Genomic DNA, 13,285 nt, shown 5'->3' with positions numbered 1-13,285 from the left:
AGGCTTCATGAGTTATGATCACATCACCGTACTCTAGCCTGGGCAACAGATCAAGACCCTGTCACTAAAACAAACAGCAACAGTAAAAACTGTCAAAAACTGAACTCTCTCTTAGATTTGCTGTCTAAATTGTTGCAGGCCTAAAAACATGATCTAATAGTCTGGCTGAAGAAAATAGTTTTGTATCACGCTGGCTAAATACTAATAAAGACAAATTGTTAATAGATCTTCTGTAGGAAGGTCTACTTGGCTTCTGCCCTGATATAAAACTGAATCACTTTTGTGACTTTACCTGTGCACAGCAAACAGGAGAGCCAAGGCTGCCACACACTTTTCTCCTCCTGACAAATTGTCCATTGGCATAAACCGTTTGCCTGGGGCCACACAGTTATAGCTAATCCCCTCCAAGTAAGGTTCTTCAGGGTTCTCTGGGCTAAGAAAAGCCTGAAACACATGTTATTTATTTAGCAATATCAGAAAAGCAACAAGCAAATATCAACTTGGGGTTGAAACAGAGTTTAACTGCAAAATATTCTATTGATTACATTTTCTTCAATTCCAATGAAAAAATACCAATGCCTGTAAATAATGTATTTATTTCCACATGTAATCACAGACAACAGAGTTGTCTGGGTAGTGAGGTAGAGGGAAAACACTCTAATATACCCAAGGACCAGGCCTTTCCATCAGACTGCCCGTCAAACCTCACCAATACATGCCACCGTCTTACAAAAACAGTCTTTATTCAATTCACTCACTGGTCCATTTATTAAACATTTATTGAAAACCTATTATGGACCAGGTACTATAGATAAAGAGATGAATCCTCTTCTCAAGGAGTTAATGGGTTTATTTTAATCTGACCAGTAGATAAGTTATTTTCCATTGAAATTCTAAATATCTGATCCAAAATCACCTCTCAGTCATAAAAGAACATGAGAAAACAAAAGCAGAGTAGATATATAAGTCCCAACCTATATCTTTTTTTTTTTTAACTAGAAATATTTGGTTTTTTAAAATCAGCTATTACTGGTATAAAATAAATTTAAATGGAAACTAATTTAAACATTTAAAATAGTTCACTGGAGGATAATCTACAATACAATATGTTAAGCCTAATTGTCAAAATAACACCTTTTTTTTCCAAAAAAGGAGCTATAAAGACATGATCAATATTATGGCCATCTGGACCATATTTGGGTTCATCTGGACAGTTTTGGGTTCATCTGGTCACTTACAGATGATTTTATAGGGTATATTTGCAGGCACAATATTGAAAAACCACTCCATCAGATTTAGAAATAATGCTAACCTACATCTTTTTCCACCTTCAATTCAAGTATTTGCTATGGATATTGATAATGGGATGGGGAGTGGTTACAGCAAGTGACTACCATTAGAGGGACACATCCGGATTTGAACACTGCCTTTGGTTCTCTTCCTCTCCTTTGTTACTCTGGTCAACTCCACAGATCAGCCATCTTCCAGGATTCTCGACATTATCCCACCTTTACCACAGAGACCCACAGTTCTTTAAAATCAGATTAGTACCAGACAAGAGAATTTCAGAAATGAAGATAACTTGGAAACCAAATTATTTAACCTGCTCTTTTTCAGATGAAGAAACATGCCCAGAGAGGTTTTGACTTGTCCAGGCTGGCCAGTGTAGAGTGAATGGGATCCAGAACATAGATCATTAGATATCCACTCTCCATGAACTAACGTTGCCCCATGACTCACTCAAATAACTTGGCAGTGGTTATTTATTTCCCACAAGAAAGAAACTATTACCAATAATACAAAATTCCAACTAGTATTTAGTGGGTAAAAAATACATACTTGGGCACTGTTGTTTCTGCAGAGCTTCTTGTAGATTTGATCAATTGAGATTGAGACGTGCTCAAAACACTGGCTGAAAAGATCGTATCTCCTTTTTTTCACCTGTTCAAACTCTTGCCTACACATTCTGGCTTCCTTTCTGCTGGCCTCAAAAGCTAGAAGAGAATCAGTGTTCTTTATTTTGGAGACCACTGAGAGGGTTCTTTTACTTAAACTTTAAAGCACAAAATATTTCAAAAATTAGATTTCAGTTTGGTTGTCTTGAGTAAATCTACCTTCAAAATAGCTCAAATATTAATTCCAAGAGCACAGCTCTTAGAACTGATGAGTCCTTTTTCTACAAGGGCTAATTTCTAAGTAATACTGACAAGTTCTAACAGAGTACTTAGTATGCCTATTTTGCTAGTATGAAAAAATATAAATATTATCTATTTTAAAATAACCAACAAACTTGTTTTTAAATTAAAGCAGAACATGTTTCAAAAAGGAAGCAACCAATGAATCAATATTAAAAGTACATACTAATATAAGACAACAGAGGAAATAATATATAATAAAAGTACAATCCAGGTAGGATTGTTGGCAAGTATCAGAGAAATCAAAACATCCATAAATATGATTTGTTAGTAACTGAACTCAATTTTACCATCAGTGGATTCTTGAAACTTGTCTCTGACAGTCTTTAAGTTCTCCATTGCTCGTAGGTTCGGGGCTGCTGTCTTCAACAGAACATCTTCCTGGGATGCTATCTGTTGCAGTAGGAGCCTAAGATGGGCCTCAACTTCTTGATCAGATTGTAGAGCCTTTTATGGGCAAAGAAAAACACTGACTAGCATGTCTTTTACACCCAAACAGCTAAGGTAAGGGACGTGCACATGGTCCTTCACCATCTAGCCATCCCAGCTCCTTCTGCATCCACAGCTTCCCTCCCTGAAGTCCTCTCTGAGCCTGGAGGTGCAGTCATGTGGTAGCTTCCTGAGTCAAATGTGTTCTTTCCTGACTCTAGTGTTGTACCTGTTCTCTTGGAACATGTTTTATCGCCTTTTTTCTTTGAGTCAGCGTTTCACTGTCGCCCATGCTAGAGTGCAGTGGTATTTGTAGAGAAGAGGTTTTGCCAAGTTGCCCAGGCTGGTCTTGAACCCAGTCAGGCAATCCTCTTGCCTCAGGCTCCCAAAGTGCTGGGATTACAGGTGTGAGGCACTGTGCCTGGCCAATTCCTTATTTTTAATCTGGCTGAAAAGCAACAATTCATGTACCACCTTCATTTATTTGTTTATTAAAAATACTTATCATCTACTATGTATTACACTGAGGATTCAATGATGAAAACTATTCAGTCTTTACCTTTAAAGAGCTCATAGGTAGTCAGAAATATAAACTAGCTTTTTTTTTTTTTTTTTTTTTTTTAAGAGAGATGGTGGGGGGGTGGTCTTGCTATCTTGAATTCCCGGCCTCATGTGATTATCCTGCCTCAGCCTCCCAAGTTGCTGAGATTTACACTGGTTTTTACAACAGGGTGAAAAGATCTCTAACAGGGTGAGCATATGTACTCAGGGCAGAGAGAGGGGGTCCAATCCAGCTAGAAGGAGTAACACTTTACCTGAAATATGAATGATAAATAGCACTAACTTGAGTGAGGAGAAGAAAAAGGCCTGCTTTCCCAAGAAAACTTTTCTTTTTTTAAACTTGGGGTTAATTAATATATGATAAAGGTGACATTTTAATTCACTGGAAAAAGGATTATTGAAAAATACTGGTAAGTAAACTGGTTAACTTGGGTACCTTTTCAAAATAGATTCTTACTTCATACTATATACTAAAATAAATTTCAGATGAATTTGACAGGTAAATAAAAACAAAAGAAAACTATAAACAGGAAAAAATATTTATAAATATTTACTCAGTAATGAGGTGGGAAAGGATTTTCTAAATAAAAGGCAAAGGGAGAGAGCACTAAGTAGAAGACTACAAAGAAGACAAAAGCTTATTTCTGATGCCAAAAGATGCCACAAATATAATCAGCATCCAATAAGCCTAACAAAATATATTAACAACGTATGAAATTAAAAGATGCAGTGGCTATTATTACTACAACTCAGCATCCATTCTCCATTTTTTTCCTAACACAGCACATGCTTTTGGCCAGGGAGATCCAATTCTCCCTTTTGAATCCCATGTACTTAAGGGGTGAGCCTACCTGGTCTGAGGCTAACTCTACCATTCTCCTCCTACCACAGTGATTGATTCAGGATTGAACATGTGATCCTATTCAGGCCTCTGTGATGAGGGGACAATTGCTGGAGCTTTGTAGGAAAAACCTTTCTTCAATTTTACAACAGCACTACTACAAAAGGCAGCCTCTTGCTTTTCTGAAGGTTGTAGCCATGTGGTTGGAAAGCCAAGAATGGCTGCAGTCATTTTGCTCTCAGGAGATTAAGCAGCTTCAGAATGAAGAAGACAAAGAAGTCACCCCTGTAGCCACCCCTGTGGCTACAGGGGTGACTGAGAAACGGAGCCAGAGCTGTTCAATTAAAGGGACCAAATTAAATAAAATTAAAGCTGGAGTCCAGGTCTGTGCTCTGTAGCTGAAGAATTTGCCACACTATCACCTATGATACTCTGGGAGAGGCTCCTGTGCCTACTGGGGGTACTACATTGGAACATCGACAGAGCAAATTCAGGATGCTATAGTAGTTGGTTACTTTTGTTTATTACAGGACTTCTCAAATACTTTAATACTCACTATCAATCTCCAAGAAGGCAAAAGACTTTCTTTAAAAGTAGTTAACCATAGAAACGTTTCTACTTTGGCTAGAAATTTAATGATACTAGTATTCTACAGAACACACAAGTCAGAAATGCTGATATAAACATTTTTTAAAAGTAATCTATTTATTGCTATTTATGATTTTGTGATATAATAAAAAATATGTATTTGCTTTTCAATCTTGGTTCCTGGCACCACATGCCTAAAACCTTTCCTGAGTGATAGGGATGAGAGGATCATCTTTTGTTATTCATAATAAGCCCCTTTCACCTATATCTGAGTTTATGCTAATGAGCTGACTCTTGGAGGATGGGGACTGTTGCCTGAGGAATCCACCATGTGATTAGGAGGTGGAACTTCCAGTCCTTCCCACTGGAGAACTGAGGGAGAGGAGATGAAGAACAAGTTTAATCACCAATGGCCCATGATTTAACCAATCATGCGATAATGAGGCTTCCATAAAAATCCCTAAACAAAGAGGTTGAAAGAGTTTCTAGGTCGGTAACCATATGGAGATGTTGTGAGGGTGGCATAAGAAAAGGCATGAACACTTCCCCATACCTAGTCCTATATTGAAATAGCTAATAAAGTATATAAAATAATTGCAATAGCTTGCTTGACATAGGTAACTCCATTTTGTTAAAATCCTCCATCTTAGCTGCTTGCCTGACCTAAGAATAACCTCCCAATGTATACATGTGATTGTTGTAACATTTCTGTGACCAGAGACCCACAGCTTTCTTCCCCTGAGCTGATCACGCTGACCGTTCTTGCTGGCCTTTTGAAACTTCCTAGCTACAAGTTCTGTGTAATTGTATGCATTGTTAGCTAAAATCAGATGTTGCACCAAGAGATTGTTCTTTGCAAAATTCCCCCTGCCACATTCCCACATTGTATTCTTACATTTTGTTCCCTTTTGGTTTTAGTTCCTTGTTCCCTCACTCTCCTGCTATGTAGCCCACCTATGGGTTTTACCTTTATAAGCATCTTGCTGATTCTACTCTGCATCAAGAACCTCTTGGTGTGAGCCTACTCTTGACTGTGCACTAATAAAGGACTCTTAATTTGAACTTGGTGTGCTGACGTGTCTCCTTCTCGCAACTCGGTCATAACATTTGGAGGTCCCAGTGAGAAATTCTGCCAGCATAAGCAGGCACCTCGCTCTGACCCTCCCTGGCTGGAAAGAGAGGTTGAGGGGAAGTGCCTCCTGAGATTCTCAGGCCCCATAACCTCTCATCTAGCTCTGAGGGAGTTGGAATGACTGCTGGAAGCTACTGCCTCAAAAGAACCTGAATCCATCTTCAATCTCCTATGAGGTAAGAATTTATTTTTGGTTTCCTGTTTAATTGCTTGTGACTGTGGTTTCTGTTTCTGGTTGAGGGAGATACAACCCGACGAGGTCGCCCTTTGGACACTATTCACTGAGCCAAGACATTGGCTGAATCCCTTTGTTTTCTGCCCTGAGGTGTTCCAGGGATCTGTAACTTTTCTAATTTGGTGTGGATGTGTTATTTGTCTGTTTGTCCTTGTACCGCTTGCTTGTTGTATGGCATGGGATCCCAGAATTTGAAACCTGTCAGTCCTCTGGACTGTATGCTAAAGAATTTTTCTGTTATATTTGCTGAGGACTATGGTGTCCATCTCTCAAAAGACAGACTTCAAACCTTCTGTAAAATAGATTGGCCTGCCTTTGATGTTGGATGGTCTTCTACAGGGTCTCTGGATGTCAAGGTTACTGAATCTGCTTGACAGGGAATCCTGGATATCCAGATCAGTTCCCCTATATTGATCAGTAGCTGAGTTTGGTCCAAAACCCACCACCCTGGCTGAAAGCATGTTCTCTTGAAACCACCAGTCGAGTCCTGGTCTCCACATCTCTTAGCTGGCCAGGACATGTCAATTCTCATGTTATGGACCCTCCCTCACCTAAGTCACCTCTTCATGATTTAAAACTTCTGTTGTGCCCATCACCTGTAGCCCCTGCTTCTTATGGATTATATCTGTTTTGCCCCCCTCTACTGAAGATCCACTTGAGGATCTGGTTAGCTCTAACCCTTCCCCTTATAATCCTCTCCCTTCTTCATCTACTGTTACTTCCACCACCTCTCTGTGCTCACAGCTGTCAACAGCCCTGGCTACAGTTGCAACTGTAGCAATCTCTAGTTCCACCCCCTCTCTGTCTTCTCCGCCTCAGGCCACCCATCTCCTATCTCAGACCAATCCAGCACCTCTCTCCTTCCCCTTTGGGAAGTTCCTCCTCCCTTAGGGGCATAGCGAACCGAGCGGTTGTTTTTGGTATATACCCCTTTCTTCTCATCTGATTTGTATAACTGGAAATATCAGAACCCAACATTCTCGGATAAGCCGCCAGCTCTGATTTCCTTAATGGAGTCAGTCATGCGCACACAGTGCCCCGCTTGGAATGACAGTCAGCAGCTTCTTATCACTTTGTTTACTGCTGAAGAGCAGGAATGCATTAGAGCTAAGGTTAAAAAGTATATTTTAGACTCTACTGGAGGCACGCAGGAGGAAAGTCAAGAAATGTTGAAAGGTTTTTTCCCCCACTTGCCCAGACTGGGACCCCAACACCTTGGTGGGGTCCAAGGCACTAGATACCTATCACCGGGCTCTATCAGCAGGTTTGAAGGGGGCAGCCTGAAAACCTATTAATCTTTCTAAAACTACTGAGGTTTTCCAAGAACCCAGGGAGTCTCCAGGGGTGTTCCTTGAACACCTCCAAGAGGTGTTTCCAACTTACACCCCTTTTGATCCCTCGGCTTCCGAGAATGCTCAAGCTATTAATTTGGCATTTGTGGCTCAGGCAGCTCTGGACATCTGAAAAAAAAATTGTAGAAGCTGGAAAGCTTTGCAGGAATGAATATTTCTTAGCTGCTTGAGGTAGCTCAAAAAGTTTTTAACAATCGAGATGCTGAGAAACAAAACAGGTGGTGCAGGCAGCTGACAGAGCTGCAAGAAGACAAGCCAAAATCCTGATAACAGCCCTCCAGGCCCCAGGAGCTGATTCCAAGCTGCCTTGCCAAAAGTTTGATAACCAGAAAGGCCAAAATGGTCAGAAACCCATATCCATTAGATTGGCAAAGAACCAGTGTGCTTACTGCAAGGAACTAGGGCAATGGGTCAAAGACTGTCCCCATCGCCCACAACAAGAGGACCCTAAGCCAGTTCTGGTCCTGTCCTCTGCTAGAGAGGCTGGAAATGATTTGGACTGAAGGGGCCAGGGCTCTTTTTCTTTAGGCCACCAAGAGTCCATGGTAGCCGCAACTATTGGGAGCCACCCAGTTCAAATCTTAGTGGACACTGGGGCAGAACATTCAGTCCTGAAGTCACCATTGGGACCTGTCTAAAAAGCAAATTTTGGTCTAAGGGGCAACAGGGGCAGTTACTAATTACAAGTTCACTTCCAACTGGACTGTCAATTTGGGACAAAAGCGAGTTACTCATTCGTTTCTAATAGCTCCAGATTGCCCATTCCCTCTTATGGGTCGGGATTTACTTTGAAAGTTAGGAGCCACTATTGTGTTTTCACCTGACAAAACTGAAATGTTTATTCCTACTGCATATTAGATGCTCTAACTGCTCTGCTCTCTGAAGAATATCTTTTGACTTCTTCTAAGTCCCCTACTGAGAATGTCTCATCAAGCTTAATTCTACAGTTACAACAGGAGCTTCCTTCAGTCTGGGCAGAGACCAACCTGCCAGGATTGGCGGAACATCATCCTCTGATTGTGGTAAGTCTGCTGGCATCGGCTACCCCTGTGTGCAGCCACCTATGAGTTTGCAAGCCTGAAAAGGAATTGCTCCTCACATCAAATGACTCTTAGCAGCCAATATTCTAACACCATGCAAGTCAGCATGGAATACTCCCTTTTGGCCAGTTCAGAAACTGGGAACTTCTGACTACCGACCAGTTCAGGATTTAAGGGAGGTCAATAAGCAGGTTGAAACCATCCATCCTACTGTTCCCAACCTGTACACATTACTCAGCCTACTTCTCCCTCAACATCAGGTGTATACTGTACTGGACTTAAAGAATGCCTTCTTCTCTATCCTTTTGTCCCCTGTCAGTCAACCCATCTTTGCTTTTGAATGGACAGACCCTGACTCAGGGGACACCAGTTAACCTGGACCTGGTTACCACAAGGTTTCAAGAGCTCCCCAATTCTTTTGGGGGAGGTCTTGCAACAGGATTTGTCAAGTTTCTGTGCCCTACACCCTGAATGTACTTTACTCCAGTATGTAGATGACCTCTTACTTGCAGCTGCAGACCTGGACACTAGTTTACAAGGTACTAAGGCTCTGTTGCAGCGCCTTCAAGACTTGACTATTGGTGACAGCAAAGAAGGCACAGCTCTGCTCAACCAAAGTTTCCTACCTGGGATACTGGCTGAAAGAAGGTAAACGGGCCCTGACCTCAGCCCAAAAAGAAGTCATACTTCAGATTCCCATGCCAACCACCAAAAAACAGGTACGGGAATTCCTGGGGGCGGCAGGGTATTGCCGGTTGTGGATCCCAGGATTTACTGAAATTGCCAAGCCCCTGTACACAGCCATGGCAGGGGATCTGCCCCTAAATTGGACTGCTACTGAGGAATAGGCGTTCCAACAGTTAAAAACGGCTCTAACCCAAGCCCTGGCTCTAGCTCTCCCAGATATTACACCAAGCCTTTCCACTTGTTCGTTCACGAACAATGAGGAATTGCAAAAGCGTTCTACCGGACGCTGGAGGAGACCGGTAGCTTACTTGTCAAAAAGACTAGACCCAGTAGCCTCTGGCTGGCCCTCCTGTCTCCAGGTCATTGCAGCCACAACCATGTTGGTTAAGGAAACAGATAAATTAACCTTTGGCCAAAACCTGGATTTGACTGTTCCCCATGCTGTTGAAACCTTGCTCCAAGGAACCTCTGGCCGCTGGATGTCAAATGCTCGTATCACTCAATATCAGAGTCTTTTACTTGACCAACCAAGACTAACTTTCTCTCCTACTCAGTGCCTCAGTTTGGCCACCTTGCTGCCTGATGGTAATCCATAAACGCCAGTTCATGACTGTGAAGACATGTTAGACATCTCTCAGGTCAGCTGGCCTGATCTTTAGGACACTCCCTTAAGCCAGGCTGATGCTGACCTATTCACGGATGGTAGCAACCTGGTAATAGAGGGAGTCTGCAAGGCTGGTGCAGCCATAACCACAGCTCATGATGTAATCTGGTCATAGGCATTGCCTCAAGGTACCTCGGCTCAAAAAGCTGAGTTATTTGCATTAACTCAGGCCCTGTGCTGGAGAACAGGAAAACAAGTAAACATCTTCACCGACAGCTTTTGCCACACTCCATGAGCATGACATGATCTACAGGGAACAAGGTCTTCTTACCTCAGCAGGTAATACTATAAAGAACAAGGAGGAAATCTTAGCCCTCCTAGAGGCTATATGGGTTCCCAAACAGGTAGCCATCATTCATTTCAGGGGACACCAAAAGTCAGACACACCAGAAACAACTGGAAACCACCTAGCAGACCAAGTGGCTCGAAAGACAGCAGAACTCCCAGTTGAACCCCTGACTATCTTGCTAACTAAAACTTTTCCAGCTCCTTTTCTCTCAAAACGGCCTACCTATACCCAAGAGAAGAGAAACAGGCAGACCGAGTGGGAGCCCATAAAAGCTCCACTGGATGGTGGGTCAAAGACTCTAAAATTATCTTGCCTGAAGCCTTCAGACACACCTTGGTAAAACAACTGCATTCTACTACTCACCTAGGAGGTACTAAATTAACTGATCTGTTAAACAACCGTTTTTATCATATCAATGACTTAAAAAGCATTGCTACAACAGCAGCCACCATGTGCCCATTTTGGTGGCCAAGTTGTTAGCTAATAATAGTTGCCATGGTCACTAAGTTGTGATGCAGTCAATGCTAAAAATTTTACCTACAAAAGCTTGTCACAAACTGCACCAATTTGCCAAGAGTTTTTCTGGCGTTTGCCTACTCTCGGCCTGCGCATTTAATAAATTCATAATTAATTAAACTCAACTTGCTGGCGTAGCTTTTTCTCACTTACTTGGTCATAACATTTGGAGGCCCCAGCGAGAAAATTTATGTCTGCCAGCACAAGACGCTGCCTCGCTCTGGTTTTCCCAGGCTGGGAAGGGAGGTGCTGAGGAGGCGCCACCTGAAATCTCAGGACCCCTTAGCCTCTCTCCTGGCTCTGAAAGGCTCGGAATGACTGCTGGCAGCTATGCCTCAAAAGAATCAGAGTTCATCTGCTGTCTCCTAGGAGGTAAGAGTATTTTTTTAATTGCCTGGTACCACGGTTTTTCTGTTTTTATTTCTGATCAAGGGAGTTATGGCCTGACGAGGCCACCCTTCGGACACTATTCACTAAGCCAAGACGTTGGCTGAATAGAGTCCCTATTCTCTGCCCTGAGGTGTTCCAGGGATCTATAATTTTGTTTTCATCTTTGTGTGTTACTTGTTTGTGTGCTGTTTTTTTCGTTGTGTGTCATGGGTTCCCAGAACTCAAAGCAAGTCAGTCCTTTAGACTGTATGTTAAAGAACTTTTCTGTTGCCTTTGCTGAGGATTATGGTGTCCGCCTTACTAAAGGCAGACTCCGAACTCTCTGTCAGATAGACTGGCCTGCTTTTCATGTTGGCTGGCCTTCTACAGGGTCTCTGGATGTTAACATCACTGAGGATGTCTGGAAAACAGTCACAGGGAAACTTGGTCATCTGGATCAGTTCCCTTATTTAGACCAGTGGCTAAGTTTGGTCTGGAACCCACCCCCTTGGTTAATGGCATCTTCTCTTGAAACTCCTAGTTGAGTTCTGATCGTTTCCTCCCGTAAACGACCAGAACAGGCTAAGTCTCATAATAACTCCACTCCATCTACGCTGCTCCTCCAGGAGCCCAAGGTCCCGCTGTGTCCAGCTCCTCTTCCCTCCTGTACACCGGATCCTGTTCCACCATCTTCTAATGAGGATCCTCTCAAGGATCCAGTCCTCTTTCACCCTCCACCATATACTCCTAAGACTTCCTCACCCACTGTTACCTCCATGGCTCCTGATTGTCCCCAGCCGTCTCCAATATCGGTTACGGCTGAGGCTGCCTCCAGTTCTAACCCATTTGTGTCTTCTCCGCCTGTGGCAGCCCGACTTAGGTCCCGTGCTGATCCAGTTCCAATCCTTTCCCTCCGGGAGGTCCCATTGGTGTCGGGAGATCAGGCGGGAGGAGTATTTATGGTGTATAACCCTTTTTCTTCTTCTGATTTATACAGTTGGAAGCACCAAAACCTTTTTTTCTCTGCTAGGCAACAGGCACTTATTTCGTTAATGGAGTCTGTTACGTATAACCATTGTCCCATGTGGGATGACTGTCAACAACTTTTAGTCACTCTGTTTACTGCTGAAGAGCGAGAACGCATTAGGTCTGAAGCTAGAAAGTCTATTCTGGACTCTACTGGGGGCACACAGGAGGAAAATCAAAACATTCTGGACTGAGATTTTCCTCCTGATCGTCCAAATTGGGACCCTAACACTTTGGTCGGGTCTAGAGCACTGAGTATATATCACCGGGCTCTATTAGCAGGTTTAAAGGGGCAGCCTGAAAACACATTAATTTGTCTAAAGCTACTGAGGTTCTCCAGGGACCCGAGGAGTCCCCAGGGGCATTCTTTGAATGTCTCCAAGAGGTGTGTCGAACCTACACCCCTTTTGATCCCTCAGCTCCCGAGAATGCTTGGGCCATCGATTTGGCCTTTGTGGCACAAGCGACTACCAATATTCAAAAAAAATTACAGAAATTAGAAGGCTTTGCAGGAATGAACATTTCTCAGCTGCTTGAAGTAGCTCAAAAAGTTTACAATAACCAAGATGCTAAGAAACAGAAACAAGCAGTTCAGGTGGCTGACAAAGCTGCAAGAAGACAGGCCAAAATCCTAGTGACAGCCCTCAGGGCCTCAGGAACTGGTTCCAAGCCTCTACACCAAAAGTCTGATAACCAAAAAAGCCAAAGGGGTAAAAAACCTGAATGCATTAAGTTAGCAAAGAACCAGTGTGCTTATTGCAAGGAGCTTGGACATTGGGTCAAAGATTGTCCCTAATGCTCTCCACAGAAAAACCAAGACCTGGACCCTAAGCTCATTCTGGTCCTGCCCTCGGCCGGAGGTGCAGAAAATAAATCAGACTGAAGGGGCCAAAGCTCTTTCTCCTAGGGCCCTCAAGAGCCTATGATAACCTCAGCTATTGGGGGCCACCCAGTTAAACTGTTAGTGGACACTGAGGTAGAACTTTCAGTCCTAAAGTCACCATTGGGACCTATGTCTAAAAATTAACTTTTAATACAAGGAGCAACAGAATGATTACCATCTGAAAATTCACTTCTAATTGGATTGTTGACTTGGGACAAAAGCGGGTAATGCACTCATTTTTAGTAGCTCCTGAGTGTCTCATGGGTAGAGATCTGTTATGGAAATTAAGAGCACCCATTGTGTTTTCACCTGACAAAACTGAAATATTTATTCCTACTGTATATCAAATGCTCTTAACTGTTCCACTTTCTGAAGAATATCTTTTAACCTCTCCAAAGTCTACTATTAAAAATGTTCCATCAGCCGGGCTCGGTGGCTCAGCTTGTAATCCCGCGCCTTTGGGAGGCTGAGGTGAGTG

The 13,285-nt window shown here is 42.8% G+C and overlaps 1 protein-coding gene across 2 annotated transcripts in view; it reads right to left on the bottom strand.

The window, feature by feature from the left end:
* Positions 1-13,285, bottom strand: part of SMC1B (structural maintenance of chromosomes 1B) — an 89,935-nt gene that overhangs the window by 7,048 nt on the left and 69,602 nt on the right. The window contains exons 20-22 of one of the 2 annotated variants that reach the window (XM_008055169.1): positions 2,486-2,642; positions 1,840-1,994; positions 293-444 (exon numbers count right to left, since the gene is read on the bottom strand). In XM_008055169.1, coding sequence (XP_008053360.1) covers positions 293-444; positions 1,840-1,994; positions 2,486-2,642 — 464 coding nt within the window. The remainder of the gene's footprint in view (positions 1-292; positions 445-1,839; positions 1,995-2,485; positions 2,643-13,285) is intronic. The other variant, XM_008055170.1, reaches the window with a different exon arrangement.

This window comes from Carlito syrichta, unplaced genomic scaffold, assembly GCF_000164805.1.
Source record: "Carlito syrichta isolate Samal-C Ts95f unplaced genomic scaffold, Tarsius_syrichta-2.0.1 Scaffold301761, whole genome shotgun sequence".
NCBI lineage: Eukaryota > Metazoa > Chordata > Mammalia > Primates > Tarsiidae > Carlito > Carlito syrichta.
The sequence above is the reverse complement of the archived record's forward strand: the minus strand, read 5'-3'. Positions and strand labels throughout refer to the sequence as shown.